This window comes from Impatiens glandulifera, chromosome 1 (genome assembly GCF_907164915.1).
Source record: "Impatiens glandulifera chromosome 1, dImpGla2.1, whole genome shotgun sequence".
In the NCBI taxonomy this organism is placed as follows: domain Eukaryota; kingdom Viridiplantae; phylum Streptophyta; class Magnoliopsida; order Ericales; family Balsaminaceae; genus Impatiens; species Impatiens glandulifera.
In genome coordinates, this window is record NC_061862.1 from 113,658,096 (window position 1) to 113,676,482 (window position 18,387).

Consider the following 18,387-nt stretch of genomic DNA (forward strand, 5'->3'; position numbering starts at 1 on the left):
GATTCTGATGCGATCGACAAGCTTTCTCTATTGTTCTTTTTTTTGAGTTCGGTATTAAAAGGCCTCTAGATGAAAGGCAAACTCTAAAACTCTTTATTAAAAAAATAAAATAGATTTTTAGATCCGACATTAATATCTTTTTACTGCAAAGAATGAGACGAATACGAACTCGATAAATGGTCACTAATACGATTAGAAGATAGAGTAAAGATGGCCCACAAAATATTGAGTATTATTTGGATTAAAAAATTCAAGATAATAAATCGGATCCAACTAAATAGAGTAAATAGAGTGTTGCACTAAATAAAATATAAAAACGAGTAGTGAAAAAAGAAATAAGACACACTTAGATACTAACAAAAACTAGTAAATAAACATGAATAAGATGAGTTTTCAACTTGAGTTTATTTTTAAAAAAGAAAGAGGAGGTTAAACATATATTTTTAATGGTCCCAATACATTTTTTAAATATTTTTTATGTTACATTAAGGCAGGGAAATTTGATGAAATGGCCCCATAACAGGGGAAATTCCAGAAAAGGCCCGCGCCTACTAATGTTGGCAAAAAGGGTCCTTTTGCCCTGCGAAATGTCAGAAATACCCCTCGCACGCCAGATTTTACGCTCAATGACGCGAATTGTCATTCACGCGATTTAATCTAAATCGCGTGATTTCATTAACGCGTTTTAGATGAAACGCGTGAATGTCAATTCGCGTTTTTCAATTAACGTGAATTTCCATCCACGCGTTTTAGATGAAACGCGTGAATGTCAATTCGCGTTTTTCAATTAACGTGAATTTCCATCCACGCGTTTCATCTAAATCGCGTTGATCAACTCACGCGATTTAGATTAAATCACGTGAATGACAATTCGCGTCTTTAGTCTTATATATAACTTTTTGGCCCTAATTTAAAACAAAACCTCCCCGATTGATTCTCCCTCCCACCCCGACTACCGACTTTCCATTCCGGCTTCCTTCAACATCGATCAAGATCATCGTTCATCAACATCATCGGGATTCCTCCAACATCATCGGGATCCCTCCAACATCATCGTTCTTCAACATCATCAGGTCAGTTTAGGGCTTAAGGTTTAGGTTTAGGTTTCGATTTATATTATACCGTTTATATTAATGGATATGGATGTATTTAGGTTTAGGGTTTGGTTTTGATGTATATTATGCCGTTTCCTATATATATTGATGTATTTAAGTTTAGGGTTAGGTTTCGATGTATATTCTGCCATTTATATTCATGAATATTTGTGTATTTAGAGTTTAAGGTTTGGTTTTGATGTATATTATACCGTTTCCTATATATATTGATGTATTTAGGTTTAGGGTTAGGTTTCGATGTATATTCTGCCATTTATATTCATGAATTTTGGTGTATTTAGAGTTTAAGGTTTGACATTCTATTTATAATACAAGTGGTTTGATTTGGGAATATTGATTTATTTATTTTAAATGAATTTTCTTTTACATGTATTATATAAATAAATTATTTTAATTTTCTAAAATTTAAAAATATTTAAAAACAATATAAGTTTTTTAATAATTTAAATGATGAACTTAAAAATAATCATTGATAAGTAATAATTTGAAGTAACTATATATCAAAAAAAGGTCTAAACATAACAATCAAATTTTGAATTTCGGGCCCTCACGTTTCTCCCTCCACTACTTTCCTGAAAAGACCATTAGACCCTTTTACCCATAAGGTCTCAAAACCCTAAATCCTCATTTTTCTCTAGATATTAAATTATACATCATCACTATATTCTCAGCCACATAAAAACCAAAACCCTAAAAATCTCTAACCTTACATCTCCCATCTCGGCGTCTCCTTTCATATTTCTCAAATATCTACCTCAGAAATCAGAATCCAAGCTAGACCCACTAATCCATGGCGAAAAAGAAATCGACCCATCTCGACAAACCGCCCAAGGAGGACCCAGGCGAGCATAACACTCCCCAACCAGCCGCCATGAAAGAAGAAAATGGGGCCGCTTCAGAGAAACTCGACAACCTTAAATCCCTTAACACAGTCCTCCTTAACGAAACAGTTCAACGTCGTCAACAGGTAACCTCTCTCCTCAAATCCAAAGCTTCTCTGGAATCGGACCTCACTCGCGCTCAAATGGACAACACCGCCCTTCAGGCTGAGTTGGCTGGTTTGCACGACAGCGTTGCTCAAATGGATTTGGAAAACAACGTCGTTTCTCTCTTCGTTGGGACTCAGGCCAGTCTGCAGGCGGAGGCGATTGGGAAGGAGAAGGTGGAAACCGATGAGAAGATTCGTAATGCTGTGATGGAGTTGGAGAAGGCGTTAAAAGAGAAAGCGGCGACTGAGGAAGTGAGAAGAGAGAAAGAGGTTCGTATTGAGTCATTGGAGAAGCAAATGAACCGTCTTTCTGAGGAGATTGATAATGAAAGGCTGGAACTGAAAAGGGTTTTTGCAGAAAGGGACGCCATGATTGCTGAGCTTGATGTTCAGATTGAGGAGACAAATGGGCTGAAGGTCAAGCTAGCAGAAGCGGAAATTTTTGGGAAAGAGACCTTAGAAGGCTTTGAGAAGCTTAATGTGAAGATCAATGGTCTAGTGAAAGAAAGAGAAGATAGAGAAAGAACAATGGAGTCAATTATGAAGCAGAAAACCGATGTTGATAGAGCCTTGCAGACTTCTAATCTAGAAGTGGAACAATTAAAGATCCAGGCTGAGGAAATCATGAGATTGAAGGAAAAGACAGAGGAGGATAGAAATGGGGAATTGAAGGAGAAAAATGAGTTGCAGAAACTTGTGGATCAGCTGAATCTTGACTTGCTGAATCTGAAGGAGAAGGAGAATCAGCTGCATGGCGAAATCGATGGTCTGGAAAGATTGCGCATTGAAGCAACAGAGAAGGAAAAGGAAATGACTTCCTCTATTGAAGTACTGATGAAGGAGCAAAGTGAGAAAGAAAGTAGAATCCAGATTCTAAGTGAGGAAAATGGTATTATAAAGAAGGATCTCGATGATGCCATGAAAGAAATAGACAATAAGATGAAGGATTTGGAGGAACTCATGAACTGCAAAATCAAGATCGATGAGGAGAAAGCTGAGAAAGAGAAAGAAGTTATTGAGTTACAGAGAGAACTAATTGAAACAAGAATCGCCATGTCTAAAATGGAAGAAACACTCAAAGCTGAATTAGACAACAACAAGCAGTTTCAGTCAGAAGTTAAGCAAGGCAAAGAAGTTATCAATCAGATTACCAACGAAAGAGATGAAGCAAGAAAAGGATTGAATGATAAGAAGGAGCAATGCAATAACTTGCTGTCCAAAATTGCCTCCATGGAGAAAGAAATCGAAGAAACCCAAAAACTGATGGACAAGATGGCAGACGAAAAGAACAATTTGTTGGGAGAAAGAGATGATGCAAGAAAAGGGTTGAATGATGAAAAGGAGGAAGGCCATAACTTGATTTTGAAAATATCTGCCATGGAGAAAGAAATCGAAGAAACCCAGAAACTGATAGAGAAGATGACTGACGAAAAGAACAATCTGTTGGGGGAAAGAGATGATGCAAGAAAAGGGTTGAATGATGAAAAGGAGGAAGGCCATAACTTGATTTTGAAAATATCCTCCATGGAGAAAGAAATTGAAGAAACCCAGAAACTGATAGAGAAGATGACAGACGAAAATAACAATCTGTTGGGGGAAAGAGATGATGCAAGAAAATTGTTGAATAATGAAAAGGAGCAAGGCCATAACTTGATGTTGAAAATATCCGCCATGGAGAAAGAAATCGAAGAAACCCAGAAACTGATTGAGAAGATGATAAGAGAAAAGAGCAATCTAGTGGAAGAAAGAGATGATGCAAGAAAATGGTTGAATGATGAAAAGGAGCACGGCCATAACTTGATGTTGAAAATATCCGCCATGGAGAAAGCAATCGAAGAAACCAAGAAACTGATTGAGAAGATGACAAGCGAAAAGTGCAATCTAGTGGAAGAAAGAGGAAAACTAGAAGCCCATTGTGAAATATTAAAGAAAGAAATCGATTCGTTGCAGATCTCCCTAAAGAAAGCGAAGGAACAAAACGATTCAATGAAAGCAGAAATAGAATCAGTTAGTGCTGATTCAAAGAAGGCGGTGGTGTTGCTGAGGAACACCCGAGCACTATTTGACTGCAACCCGAAGAAGGATGAGAGAAATGGAATTGAAGAAGTAGAAGATGGAGCGTATGAGGTTGAGTTGGAGACAATCAAGAATGCGTTCAAGAACAAAGAGGAGAAAGTGGAAGACATGAAAAGGGAGTTGGTTCTTTTGCAGAATTCAATGGAGGATGCAAACAAGAAGAAAAGTTTCTGGGCATTGGTTTCATCTGCAACCACTATCTGTTGTGCTGCAATTTCTCTTGCATATGTTGCAAAAGGCCATTGAAGACTGAGAAAGAAGGTTCTCTTCTTGTTTTCATCTTTTATTTTTTATTTTGTTTTTGCTTAAACTGGAAGATTGACAATACAATGCTCTTATCTTTTGAAGTTAAGTCATAACTCATATTTCATGATTCTCCAACAATAATTTCCTTTGATATATGTTGTTTGTTAGTAGTTCATTTGAAAATTCTTTTGTTTCGTAATCTGAATGTCTGAATCTGGCTAATGTCTACCTATAAGGTGCAACTAAATCATGTTGCCAATGATGAAGTTGTTTGGTCTAAGGTTTTTATTTTAGCCATACTCTAGTTGCAAGAGCTATTATATGGTTATCTTCTTCTTTTTTAGCTGTGTCTGAATTTGAACTTGAATAAGTTTTCTAACCAAAACTGATTTGAATCAATATATGAATTGGACATTTGAAATAAAAGTGTTTTAGCTTTGTGTTGTATTAAACCGAAAGAGATTGATTCTCGAAATTCAATTGATGAGAATTTTTTTAGCACAGAAAATGTAAGCAATCTAACTGGATTACATCTGTATTTCCCTTTCAGTTCTTAGTGTTAATTTGGGTAGTTTTATTTTGATTGAACTTTATTTTTAAACTTTGTAATATGTACTTAATCAATTATAAAATTGCCTTGTTCAACAATAAAAGGAAAAATCATCAATCATTTGATGTCAACAATCATCTATACCTTTATTTATTATTTTTTGCTACCTTATTAACTCCAAAATAAAATCCACTGAATTTAGATTAGATTTGTGAATAAAAGTTTTACAGGATCCTAAAATATCATTGTTACAATCAAAATCCTTAATTTGTTTAAAATGTTGAACTTTTGACTTGATATATAGTACTCACATTTTTGGATAAAATAGAATTTTAAATTTTTTAAAACAAATTTTTATCTTTTTAAAAAGAAAATTTTAAAACAAATTTGTGCTTAATCCCAACCTAAATTTTCTGAAAACTTGGATGGAAAAACTGAGTGTGAGGTATGTGTTTATTTCTATAAGTTTGGTCATATTAATTTACAATTTCAATTCAAAGTTGAAACTGTATTTAAATGGGCCAGAAGCAAATGTGGACTGTAGGGTTCTAGGGGGGTTTTATATGTTGCTAAAAAGTTGTCAAATTACTTTTCTCATGATTGGACTTTACAACTTTTTGTTGTAAAAATTATATTCCCCTATTATTAAAACAAATTAAATATGGTTAGAAATCAGGTTATACCTTGTCATGTATGCAAGTATATATATTAAAAATTAATTTAATGTAACAGTTTTTAATAATTATAGATCCGACATATTTGACCCTTTAAATGTATATAAACCTTGTGGTGTTTAGAAATTGATTCATTTTCAAATGCCTTTTTCTTGCTCTTTAGTAAATTTTTGTTTTTCAAATAAAGTTCACTACATTCTCAAATTACAAAGCAAACGGCCCAAACAAGTTGCCCAAAAACTCAATGATGCCTAACCGCATAAACGCGGTTCACACATGTAAACAATCCTCAGATGACAATATCGACTCAACAACCGAATGGGATTTAGGGTTTCAATTTCTTGTAAGTGTGTTTGCCATGAGAAGGTGAAAAGGCCTCAACCGAGTGTTTTTAATCCAACAGTTATGGTTGGCCCAAACCCTTTATAACACAACTTGTTTATTCCATAAGTTATTTATTTCATATCTTATTAATGAAAAGTTGAGGATAAATTACCTTTGGGATGTACTTTAGAAAATCATTCCTTTCATATTACATGTAATTTAATCAATCAATCATCATTAATTAAATTCACATGCATACCTTGTGTTTATCAATTTTTATAATTTTTGTAAATTAAAAAGTTTGTATTAATAATGAAAAGAATTTACAAGATTTTAATAGGATGCTCTAAATATGTCCACTTCAAATTTTAAAAAGTAAAAATGTTAATAAAAAATGTCATGATAATTTCATTAAAAAAAAATCACATATTACTGACCACAACTGCAAAATTAACTTACAAATATTTATTTCATATATAGAAATTATGGCGACAAATGAGTAAGTCAAGCTCGAACCAGCTTAAGCTCGAGCTTGACTCGATTAATTATTTATTAGCTTGACTCGAGCTCGAACGAGTTTATAAATTTAAGCTCGGACTCGACTATTTATCTACAAGCTCACCTCGACTCGAAAACTTGAACTAAAATTAAATTTTCAAGTTTAAATTCAAACTAAAATTTATTTTCAAAATGAAAATATCAAACTTTCATACTCATTCAACATTAAAAACATAATATTTTAAAATAAAAAAAATCAAATAAAGCAAATCAATATTTAATCATCAATAATAAATGACATAATATATCGATCTAACAAAGCCTAAGTAGACATTTTAAGTGGAGTATAATGAGATAAACTAATTGATAATTGACAAAAACATGACTATTAACATAATTATTAAACACCTATAAGTCCTCTAAGTCCTCTTACTACGAATACGTCTCGCAAGTTGAATATCTGTAGGCATAATAGTCACCCGTTTGGCATGGATGGCGTGGAGATTAGTGTCTTCAAATAGACTAACTAAATAAGCCTCAACTGCCTCCTAGAGAGCAAATATGGCGGAGCTCTAAAATCTCAAATCTGTATTGAAATCTTGTGCAATCTTACGAACAAATCTTTGGAATGAAAGTTTATGGATCAAAAGTTTCATACTCTTTTGGTACTTACAGATCTCTCTCAAAATAAATGTTCCTGAAGAAACTTGTGAGGCTTCTTCACACCTCTAGTAGCTAGCAATGATTTTATAGCCGCCTTCATCGCAAGTTACTTCCTCGACTCTTTGTCTCTAGTCGATTTCTTAGCGAGGTCTATTTTGTGTACGTCATTTGAATAAATGAGTGATAATATGGATAAATGAAAAAAACTTTGTGAATGAGTGAGAAAAATTGAATAAATGAGAGATAATATGAAAAAAAATAAAGAACTCTTGTGAATAAGTAAGAAAAATAGTGAATATGAAAAGTCATGTAAGATATAATAATGCATTAGAGAATTATGTTTTTATTTTTAACTTTTAGGCCATAAGATATAATAATGTGAATTGTGGGTCTATCATATGGACTTTGAAAAGAGAGAAGAAAAAATATTTGTTTTAGATATTATGTTTTAATATTAAATTAAATAATTATATATTATTAGCTCAAAAAAGCTCGACAAGCCATCAAGCCAGTATTATATGAGCTCGAACTCGACTCAAATATTAAACAAGTCGACTCGAACTTGGTCAAAGTCAAGCTCAAGTCGAGCTTTAACCGAGCGGCTTACGAGCAGCTCCCGAGCACTTGACTCATTTGCAGCCCTAATAGAAATATTTCGATTAATAAATAAAGTAAAAAAAGTAAAGCATTGTTCTTTAGGTTATTTCATTAACCATAACTAAAAATCATTATTTTACTCCCATTTTTCTCAAGAAATTTGACCAAATAACCTTAAAAAGGTTCTTAAATGCGTTGGTGACCAACGCATAAATTTAATTGCGCAAATGACCACTTCAAAATATTCTGACGAAATTATTTCGTCGCGTAACGCGAAGGGCAGAATCGTCTCGCGAATGAAAAGTCTGCGAAAAGTCCAGAATGATTGTGACCTTCGCGTGACGATCGTGCCTTTCGCGTTACGCGGCGGGGGTAATTTTACAGGGTTTTTTTTCGCGTAACGATCATTTCCTTCGCGTTACGCGACTAGAATAATTTGGTTATAATATTTTGAAGTGGTCATTTGCGCAATTTAATTTGAGCAACGCATTTAAGGCTATTTTTAGGATCATTTTGTCAAATTTTCCGTTTCCTCTATTATTCACTTAATTCATTAACAAAAATATTAAAATAATTTCTATTTTAAATTATTATCTTTTATTTTATTATTATTATTATTATTATTATTTATTAATACTTTTAAATATGTCTATAAAAAACGAAATTAAAAAGGAAGGTCTAAGAAGGCCCAACTTTTTAATAGTTGTGTGATGACTGATGAAGTGATGAGTAATAAATAAATGAAAACAGTAGTGGGCCAGTTGCAGAAAGTAAAAATGTATTTTACTCTTTAATAGAAAAATATAAAAAGAGGCCATTTTTATTCAATCCAAAATCCTCAAATTTGAACTTGGTTTTGATGAAAAATGATTAATAATTTATTATATTTTAAATATCAAATTTTAAGAATATTATAATTTTTGTAATTAGAACACTAAGATTTATATATTTCTTTGTTATAATAATAACTTTTAAATTTTATTTTTATTTATTTATGTAAAATAATATAAATATTTAAATTATTATACTAATTATATATAAATAGTATCTACTAAAATAGTTTAAGTGATAATTTAAATAAAAGTGAAAATTATAACAGTAAAATGTTACATTTTTTTAAATTAAAGATAATATTATATAAATAATTATTGTACATCAAAGACTCCCCCACCTTAATTTGTCTCATTTAATAATGAATCAATAACATCATTATCATATGTACTATATTTTTTTAACACTATTTAAAATTCACTCCAAAATCTTAAAATAACAAATGGGTAGTATACATTACGATTATATATATATATATTAGTCAATCAAAACATAAATTCTAAATTATTGTTACAAACATTAATATATATATTAAAAATGACTTATTTTTTTAAATAAATAAAATTAAGATTTTTGGGACATTTATATAAATTCCATTATTCAAAAATATATAATGTACTTATTTTATAATTTATATGATGAAAATTGATAAAAGAAAAATCCAAAAGCAAATTGAATGTGATTCCAAAAAGGTGAGTTTTTGTACTGTCGTACCAGATGTACTTTGTGGTCCCTCAATTTTTAACCATCCGATGTTCTAATCCCCAAATTCTATTAGGTGTTTGCCACGTATGACGTGTACATACATACTTATCTTCAAAAAAAAATAAAAAATTGTTCCATTTTTTATAAGATAGAAAATTCAATGAAGAGCATATATATATATAAGTTCAAATTTATTATCTAATCAAACATATTAATCTCAATTATTATTAACTCGCTTAGTTTAATAAGAGTTTTCAAGAGTTTAAATTTTCGAATATAGTTATCATCAAGAGTTGATTAAAATATTAATTTCTTAACCAAACAAAAAAAAATCAATTATTATTTATAAATAATTTCACTTTTACAATCAAATGACAGAGACATGAAAATGCTATTTGATATTTTAATAGCTTAAACTAATAACTAAAAATTTTAAAAATACAATACCTTAAAATTTAATTTTAAGTATTTGAAACATACAACAAAATAAATAACATTTGTCTCATTAAACCTATCAACCCGGAAAGAAGTTCATAACTTGTATTATAAAAAAAAAAAAAAAAATTTAATTTGAATAGTTCTGATATTATTTTGTATATTAAATAATCTCTTTAAATTTGTTTCCATTTAATGTATTAATTAATAATAATACATAGAAAAGACTAAAAATTTAAATTAGAACAAAATTGCAAATATTTAGTTTTAGATGAAAATGAATAATTCAATTGAATGTGTCATATAGATACACTGCCTTACTAAATACAATTTTTTCACTCACCACACTAAATGTGACAGTTTCATAATCGATGATAAGTCAAATCAATTGCAATTGCGAAGACACACTAATGAGGATTGTGTTTTCGTCTGCTTCCCCACTAACCAGGCTGTCTTCCCCATCATTGATTACACACCATATTGGGATAAAAATCTTCATTTTTATTTTTACCCAACAAAGATGAATGATCCCCACACCCTCTTTTTGCATTCTTTAGTCACCTCATCACATCAAAATATCATGAAATTTGTCAACAAAACCTTTCTTTTTTTCTCTTTTCCCCCAAAGATAAGGTGACCCTATGACACCCATTTGAGAAAAAAAAAAGTATACTATGATTGAACATAGACCATATCAAAAACCAAGCCAACATATGACTTACATGGACATTATTGACTCAGCCTCTGTCCCTTCTATTTATAGATAAGCTAAAGCAGAGAAAGCAAGCAATGTCTTTGAATTCCCATCAAGCAGAATAGAAGAGATTTCTCCTTTTCTTTACTCCAAAATGGGCATAAGATCCAGAAGAAATCTGCAATTTTCCCCCCCTTCATCAACCAATTCCATAACAAGACCTAACCCCACATTTTTGCCATGTTTGGTTTTCTTTCTTCACAAATTCATTATCAATAAAAACCAAAGTACCATTTCGTCAATCATCATCCATCATAACAACAATATAACAAATCTTAACTCTTTCAAACATAGTAATAATATTTATAAACACCATACATTCATCATAGAAAAACAATGGATGGTTTTGATCCATTGACTTACAATTAGTCCATAAAATCATTTACCCATCTCTAACTCACCCATGTCAGAAACGGGTAACATCAGGAATTAGTTCATATACGCTAATTTTGTTTTTACCCACCACACAGCTTTGCTGCTCTTACACAAATAGAGACGCAACATCACAATTCAGCAAGTTAAAAGCCGAACTACTTGCCTTTTATAGGCGAACAAACACAAGGAAGATATCCCACAATATTTTTTTTTGGTGCCAAGTCAGTAAAGCTGAAATATAGACAGTTAAGAACTCACAAAGTTACTAATCTCGTCCATGACAGTGTAGAAATGATCGTTATTTGGCAACAAGTAGAAACCGACGGTTGCCCTCTCCAAGAAAAGAAGTTTCACTTCTTGCCCGTTTCTCTTTAAACCATCAACATAAGCCAACTGCCAATCCTGAACAAGATCCAAACCGGCTACAACAACTAGACTCTTTGGGAAGAATTCGATCCCTTCAAGCGATTTCCCATTCGGACCAAATGGATTACAAGCTGGATGATCCCTATCCGCTCCTTCTGGAAGAAAAGCTCTCCAATACCAATCTCGGTCACGAATGGTAACAAAATATTTCCCATCAAGTCTCTTCTCCGATTCGGTTCTCCTTTCCCCACCAAACATCGGATTCAAAAGTACATTACCCAAAACTCGAATTCCTGATTCAACTGCCCTTGCAGCTACATTATGAACAATATTCCCTCCTGAACTATCTCCCACCAAATAAATATGAACTTTCGAGTCCTTTTCGCTCTGCAGCCATGTTTTCGAGTTAACCCACTTAACAGCTGCCCAACCATCGTCATACGCGCACGGACAGCAGTTTTCAGGTGCCCGTCGATAGTTTACCGATACCACAACTGCCTTACAATTACCCACTAGCCTACGACATAGAGTGTCGTAAATTGCTGTGTTTGCAGATGAATGAACGAAGCTTCCTCCATGGAAGAAGATTATTACAGGTAGAATTTCTCTGCCCAAAGGCTTCTCAAGTTCTATTATACTAGGTATACCTTCATCGACCGGGGCAGGGCGATAGATTCGACTGAGAAGGCTTGTTTCCCGGTTCATGATCACATCGAACGAGAGAACCCCGTCGACTGGATTTGCGTTGGCGGTTACTTTTCGGTCAAGGAATTCTGCTAAATGACGGTTGAAGGTTCCATCTGGTCTACGGAGAAGATTGTAAGACAGTTTGAAATTGGAAATGAGTACCCATGTATTCAATGGAACCACAGTCTGTGAAAAGAAACATCAAAGAATGAGTAAACAGAAAGAAATCTTGAAAAAAAACAACCAATCAAAGACTGTTCAGAGAAGATGACAGATGGCTGGATTCAAGGTTGTTTTTCCCAAAACACATGAGGGAAACCAATCAATGGAAGACACCGTAAAAAGGGAAGTTTATACACGTCTAAATAAGAAGATACTTATGGACAAAAACAAAGACACGATGATATAAACCTACTCATTCACTTCTCTTCAATAGCAATAAAATAGATTAAAAAACAAGTAGCTAGGTTTTGATGGTTACCATCGATTCACTGAGATTAATCTCTTCGTTTCCAGCCATTTCGTCGTTCAGGGAAGAATCAACAAACAACCCAAATCAAAAACCCCACACCCATAAACAGATCTTCCAAAAATTTCCAACTTTTATGGGCGGATCACAATTCTGAGTACCGAAATTCGAAACAGTGAACCCTTTTTTCTTCCTCTCCACTCTATCCCTCCCACTGAAAACCCATATTTCTCTCTTCTCCCTCTTTTTCACCCATCACTTCTCTGATGATCGATAATACTCTGAATCAAACTAAGTTATTCTACCTATAATCTCTCTTTTTTTCTCTCTATAGCTTAGATATTGTATAAACTGAACATCTTTCTCTCTCGATATAAGATTGTTTGAGCTCTCTGATAGAGTTACAGGGATGATGAGTCGGGGAGAGAAAAAGAGAATGAAGGAAGGAAGGAAGCAAACAAGCAAGCAAGCAGAGGATGAGAAAGGGGGCTACCAGGTGAAGGATAAGAGAATGGCGCAAGATAGAAATAGTATAGTAGATAATGCTAAAAGGGACAATAAATCAACGGCCAGGAAAGCTAGTTACGAACTTCTTGTATTAACCGTTGGATTGGGCATCAGACGTTAACCAATAAACCAACGGTGCAGATCTATTGCTCGTATAACTCGTGTCACGAGAAAATCAGAAGAATAAATTCTGCATACGGACAAAAGTAAAAAAAAAAAAAAAAAGTTAAAAAAAATATACTGAGTAACTCTTAGGGCTTGTTTGTTGTTGGTTATGTAGACGGGTGTTTTATTGGATTGTTTTGAAAAAAATCTTATCCGATAAAAAAAATGAAACAAAAGTAAGTTATTTTGAATTTAATTGATTGCATTTCATATTAAAATTAAAATTTTATAAAATTTTTATAAAAATATTTTAATTAATAAATTATATAATAAAAATATGAATTTTCAATAAAAGTAAAAATAAATAGCCAAGTCATGTCTAGATACTTATAAGTTATTTAAATAACTAATATAATCTCCTTATTTTTTTTATAAATTAAATATATTAATTTATTAATTAAAATATTAATTTTATTTTTTAAATTAAGTTTTATTAAATATTAAATATTTAATATTTTTAAAATCTTTTCATACACAAAAACAAACTTATTAAAATTAATTTGTTTGTTTCAGTTTAATTAAAACTCCCAAATTTTGGGAATGTGTCATCCACAAAATTAATGGTCAGTTTACAGTAATTGATTGTGAATTGGGATGTGAAAATCTCAATATAATAATGAAGTGTTATTATATATATATATATATATATATATATATATATATATATATATATTAAAATAATTAATTATTTTTTTATAAATTAAAATTAATTAATTCATCAATTAAAATATTATTTATTTTTTAAAATAATTATTTTTATTCAACATTAATATATTTTAAAATTTTACATCTATTAAATAAAATTTTCATATAACATTTATTAAAATTATATTATTATTTTTTTCATTTTAAATGACCACTCAAACTGACGTGGATGGGTCAATCTTAATTTAACGACCAGTTTATATTCACGGTATTGCATTATGATATTTATAATTAGTATTATTATATATATATAAACTTCAGATTAACCAGATTTATTGAATATATATATATATATATATATATATATTTATATAATAATAATAATTTTTTTTTCTTGGAAGAGTGAATGATATGAAGCAGGCTCATTACCTTAAAAAATAATAAAATATATTTATCTAGTCATTCTCTTTCACATTTTGATTCTTTCTCTATTTCTTCTCTTATTTTCCTAGGGATGGTAACGGGTATCTTACTCGTTGGGGAGAGAAGTATTCAAGAATTCATCATTAAATCCGATTTTAATTTATTATCCCACCTTAACTTCGAACTCGACGGGTATATCTATTTATATTCTGATCTTCGATTCGTCGGATATTCGATCCCCGACGGGTACCCAATTACCCGATACTAAATATTAAAATAATATTATATTTTAATTAACACATTTAAACTAAAATTATAAAAAATTATATAAATTTAATATATTATATTAACTATTATGTTACTACAAAATATAATTGATCTAAAACTATTAATAAGTATTTTATTTTTAAATAATAGACGATTAATTATCCACACTATATAATATAAATTCATCCATACTACAAAATACAAATAAATATTTAAAATTGATAGTGCAAAATTCTTAATTAAACACAAACTTAAAAAATCATTAAATCAGTTTTCTCAAAAAAAAAAAAATTTCTTGAATACACTTCTTCAACACATATAAATTATAACCTACAAAATTAATAAAAAAATAATCAACATTAACATATAAAAAAATATAAAATTAAGATTAAAGTATTTAACTAATAATATATCTCATATCTAAAATCTTCTATAAACAATTTATTACTTATAAATAATATTTATAAAAATAATAAATAAATAAGATATTAAACTTTTATTCTCTAAACATATAAATATAGTAAAACAATTAGGTGGACCTTTATTTTTTTCTTAAAAAATTGACTATTTATCAGGGCGGAGTCAGGATGAAAAATTACATAGGGCTGACTCCAACTTGCATCTTAGTTGTAACGTTTTATGCTCCGCTTATTTTTCAATAAAATTTCCACGATTATTAGAAGATGGAGACTCGTCATGCCCTCTCAAAGCACACGCTTGCAAAGTGAGCCACCGAGTGCTTTCAATAATTGTTGTAAGTCGTAATCTGTTATTTTGTTTTTCATCTAAAGACTATGCATTTAGTATTTTGTCAATATGACAAGGATATTCATTAGATTATCAAGATATTCAACTGCCCTATTATGTGGTGAAATATTACATCCTATATGCATAACAAAAGAGCATCTATCCTCATTTGTAACTCTTTTTCAATATTTGAATCTATTTATTGTAAATGTAGGTTTTGGGGGTTGCCTATGTTCAAACAAGAAACATGAGAAACAAAAAGCAGTATCTTTCAAAGAAGAGTATTCTAACTAAGTAAATTTCTTAAACCAATGATTTTGGAATCGTCGATTTTGATTTCCAAATTTGGTTGGCGGGTACTCATCCTTAATAGGTTGATATGACCCCATCTTGATATAAGCTTGTCTAGTTTCATCCCTTTGATTAAAATGATATTTATATATCGGAATACGTAATGATGGATCAAGTTTAAGAGAATTTACATCAACATCAATTCTATGAGATTTGTTAGGTTTTTGAACATGGATATCAAATTCTTTATTTAAATACCGAATCAAACCAATGTAACTATTTTAACTTGTTTATTAATATTAATTTATATTTTCTTATAAATTTTTGAAATAATTTAAAATTAAGAAATATAAAACACTATTATTATTTTAATTTTTATATTTTACCCTTATAAATAATTTGTATTATTAATTATATTGAAATAAATAAAAAATAATATATAATTATTATATAAATATAATTTTAAAATAAATAATATTATTATATGATTTACATTATTTTATATATAATTTTTTATATAAATAAATCTTATTTATATATTAATTAAAATTTATGTATTATTATAAATATTGTTAGTATAAAATAATATATTAATAATAATTATTTTAATAAAATTATATTTAAAATATAGGTGAGGCCAGGGTTTAATCACATTATCTCATACTGGGCTAAGGATCATATGTCAAATAAAAATATAAAATATTTTATTTTAAGATTTTAATTTAGGTGGGGCTGAAGCCCACCCTAGCCCATGCATGGCTCCGCCCCTGCTATTTATTTTTGCCTTAAAACAATACCTTATTAAGAATGAGAATAATGATAAATTTAAGACCTTGGTTGAAGTGATTTTTCAAATTTAGTACTCTCCTAATATTTTGTCATTTATAGAACTCTTTTTTCCTTATTTAATTATATTTAAAACTCCTTCAAACGTCCTTTATTTATTTAACATTATATTGATTTTTATTGATTTCTGTATTATTATTCTAACATAAAATCTTGGTTTCTTTCTTTTCTTCGTTCGGCAACCAGCAACCACGACCGACCTTAATTTAATAAAACAACTAAAAGAAAAAGTGATAAAGGATCTAGATGGTATGATCAACTGGACGTAGACAGTAGGGATGTAAATGAACTAAGCTGCTCGCGAGCTATTCGAATCTCGGCTCGGCAAAAAGCTTGTTCGAACTCGTTCGTTAATCTTAACGAGCCGAGCTTAGGCTCGTTTAAAAGCTCGAAAATTTAAACGAGCCGAGCTTGAGCTTCTCGATATTCGGCTCGTAAGCTCACGAACATGTTCGTTTATAGGCTCGCTTATAGGCTCGCGAACAAGTTCGTTAATAGGCTCACGAACATGTTCGATTATATAAATTATAAAAAAAAAATTAAGTAATATATATATATTAAAATAATTAATATAATAATAATCTTTAATTAAATTTAAATTAATAAATATATATTTTTTAAAAGATACCTCTAGAACTATGTAGAAGAACTGAAAGAGGGTCATTCATCCTTCTATCTCTCATAACTCTCTCTTCTCTTCCGTCTAGGTTTTCAAGGTTGCAGCTCACAAGGAAAAAGAAAAGAGTTTATTATTCCCACCATTCTCATCATGCTCTTAGTTGACTAGAAAGAGAAGGGATTGACTAGATTGCGTACAAGATTTCGAGACACTTTGCTAGGAATCTACACTGTGTATTGATCTCTTTGCTTTTTCTGCTGTCCAGGTTTTCTCGCTTTACTTATTAAGTCTTAGTTACTAAATCAAAAACAAACAAAAAGTAAGTAAATCAATATCTTATTCTTTATTTATTAAGTCTTAGTTACTAAATCTAAAAGATAATTTTATATGTGAAGGATAATTCAGGGATAAAAGAGATTCATTTGACTTAAAGTCTTGCAGTCAATGGTTGTGACTTCTCTGGCATAATTATGAAATTGGTAAGTTTATATAATATAATTATTGGTTGACTGTTAAATATTTGTTTGTGTGATAATCATATTATGAACTGAAATAAGTAATGATGATGATGTGTTATATATAATGTAGGTATGTTGATTTTGTGATAATAAATTGTAAGATGTTGCTGGATGAGAATTGAGAAAAAAATATTTTTGATAATATGATAGTGTAATGACATTTTTCAAAGTATACTACAACTAAGCAAAATGCTTTATAACATAATCCTTTATTTTATTGTCTAGTGTTAAATATTTATTTATTTTGTAATCATATTATGAAATGAAAATAATGAATACTGATGATGTGTTATTTATGATGTAGGTATGTTGATTTTGTGATAGTAATCTATAATGGTAAGATGTTGCTGGAGGAGAGCAAAATGCTCTTGATAATATGCAAGTGTTTTGGTCTTTTTTGAAGTATACTCCAACTAAAGCAAGATGCTTTATCTTATTAGATAATTGCAAAATACTTTTGATAATAGCAAAATATTTTTGATAATATTTGTGTGTTATGGCCTTTTTAGAAGTATTCTAAAACTAAAGCAAAATGCTTTTTGTAATTATGTTATTAGCTAGTGTTTTATCATTTTGATAGTTTATTTCCACTAATTTGTTACACATAGCAGTTGAAAAGTATATTTACAATTTTTACTTTAATGTTGCATTCATTTCATTGTTTAAGTTATAAACGAGCTTTAAACGAGCTCATAAACGAGCTTTTTAAACGAGCTCTAAACGAGCTTTAAACGAGCCGAATACGAGCGGCTCGTGAACTCAATTAAATTCATACGAGCCGAGCTCGAGCTCGATTATAAAAGCTCGAAACGAGCTCGAGCCGAGCTCGAGCCCGAATATATAACAGACGAGCCGAGCTCGAGCTTGATACTGTTCGGCTCGGCTCGGCTCATTTACATCCCTAGTAGACAGTTCCATTATCTATGATAACTATGATATGAAACATATCTGTATCCCCAATCCATAGTAAGAGATGCCCTAGCCTTAGAAACAATAGAAACAAGTC

At 30.6% G+C, this 18,387-nt stretch overlaps 2 protein-coding genes across 2 annotated transcripts; one reads left to right on the forward strand and one right to left on the reverse strand.

The window, feature by feature from the left end:
- Positions 1-1,791: 1,791 nt before the first annotated feature.
- LOC124919608 (intracellular protein transport protein USO1) lies at positions 1,792-4,552 on the forward strand. Its single transcript, XM_047459881.1, has one exon. It carries the CDS (start codon positions 1,906-1,908, stop codon positions 4,423-4,425), a length of 2,520 nt encoding a protein of 839 aa, XP_047315837.1. The 5' UTR covers positions 1,792-1,905; the 3' UTR covers positions 4,426-4,552.
- Positions 4,553-10,665: 6,113 nt separating this feature from the next.
- Positions 10,666-12,779, reverse strand: LOC124919609 (gibberellin receptor GID1C). Its single transcript, XM_047459882.1, has 2 exons — positions 12,366-12,779; positions 10,666-12,070 (listed from the first exon to the last, which is right to left on the reverse strand). The coding sequence occupies exons 1-2, from the start codon at positions 12,402-12,404 to the stop codon at positions 11,078-11,080; spliced, it is 1,032 nt and encodes a 343-aa protein (XP_047315838.1). The 5' UTR covers positions 12,405-12,779; the 3' UTR covers positions 10,666-11,077.
- Positions 12,780-18,387: the final 5,608 nt, after the last annotated feature.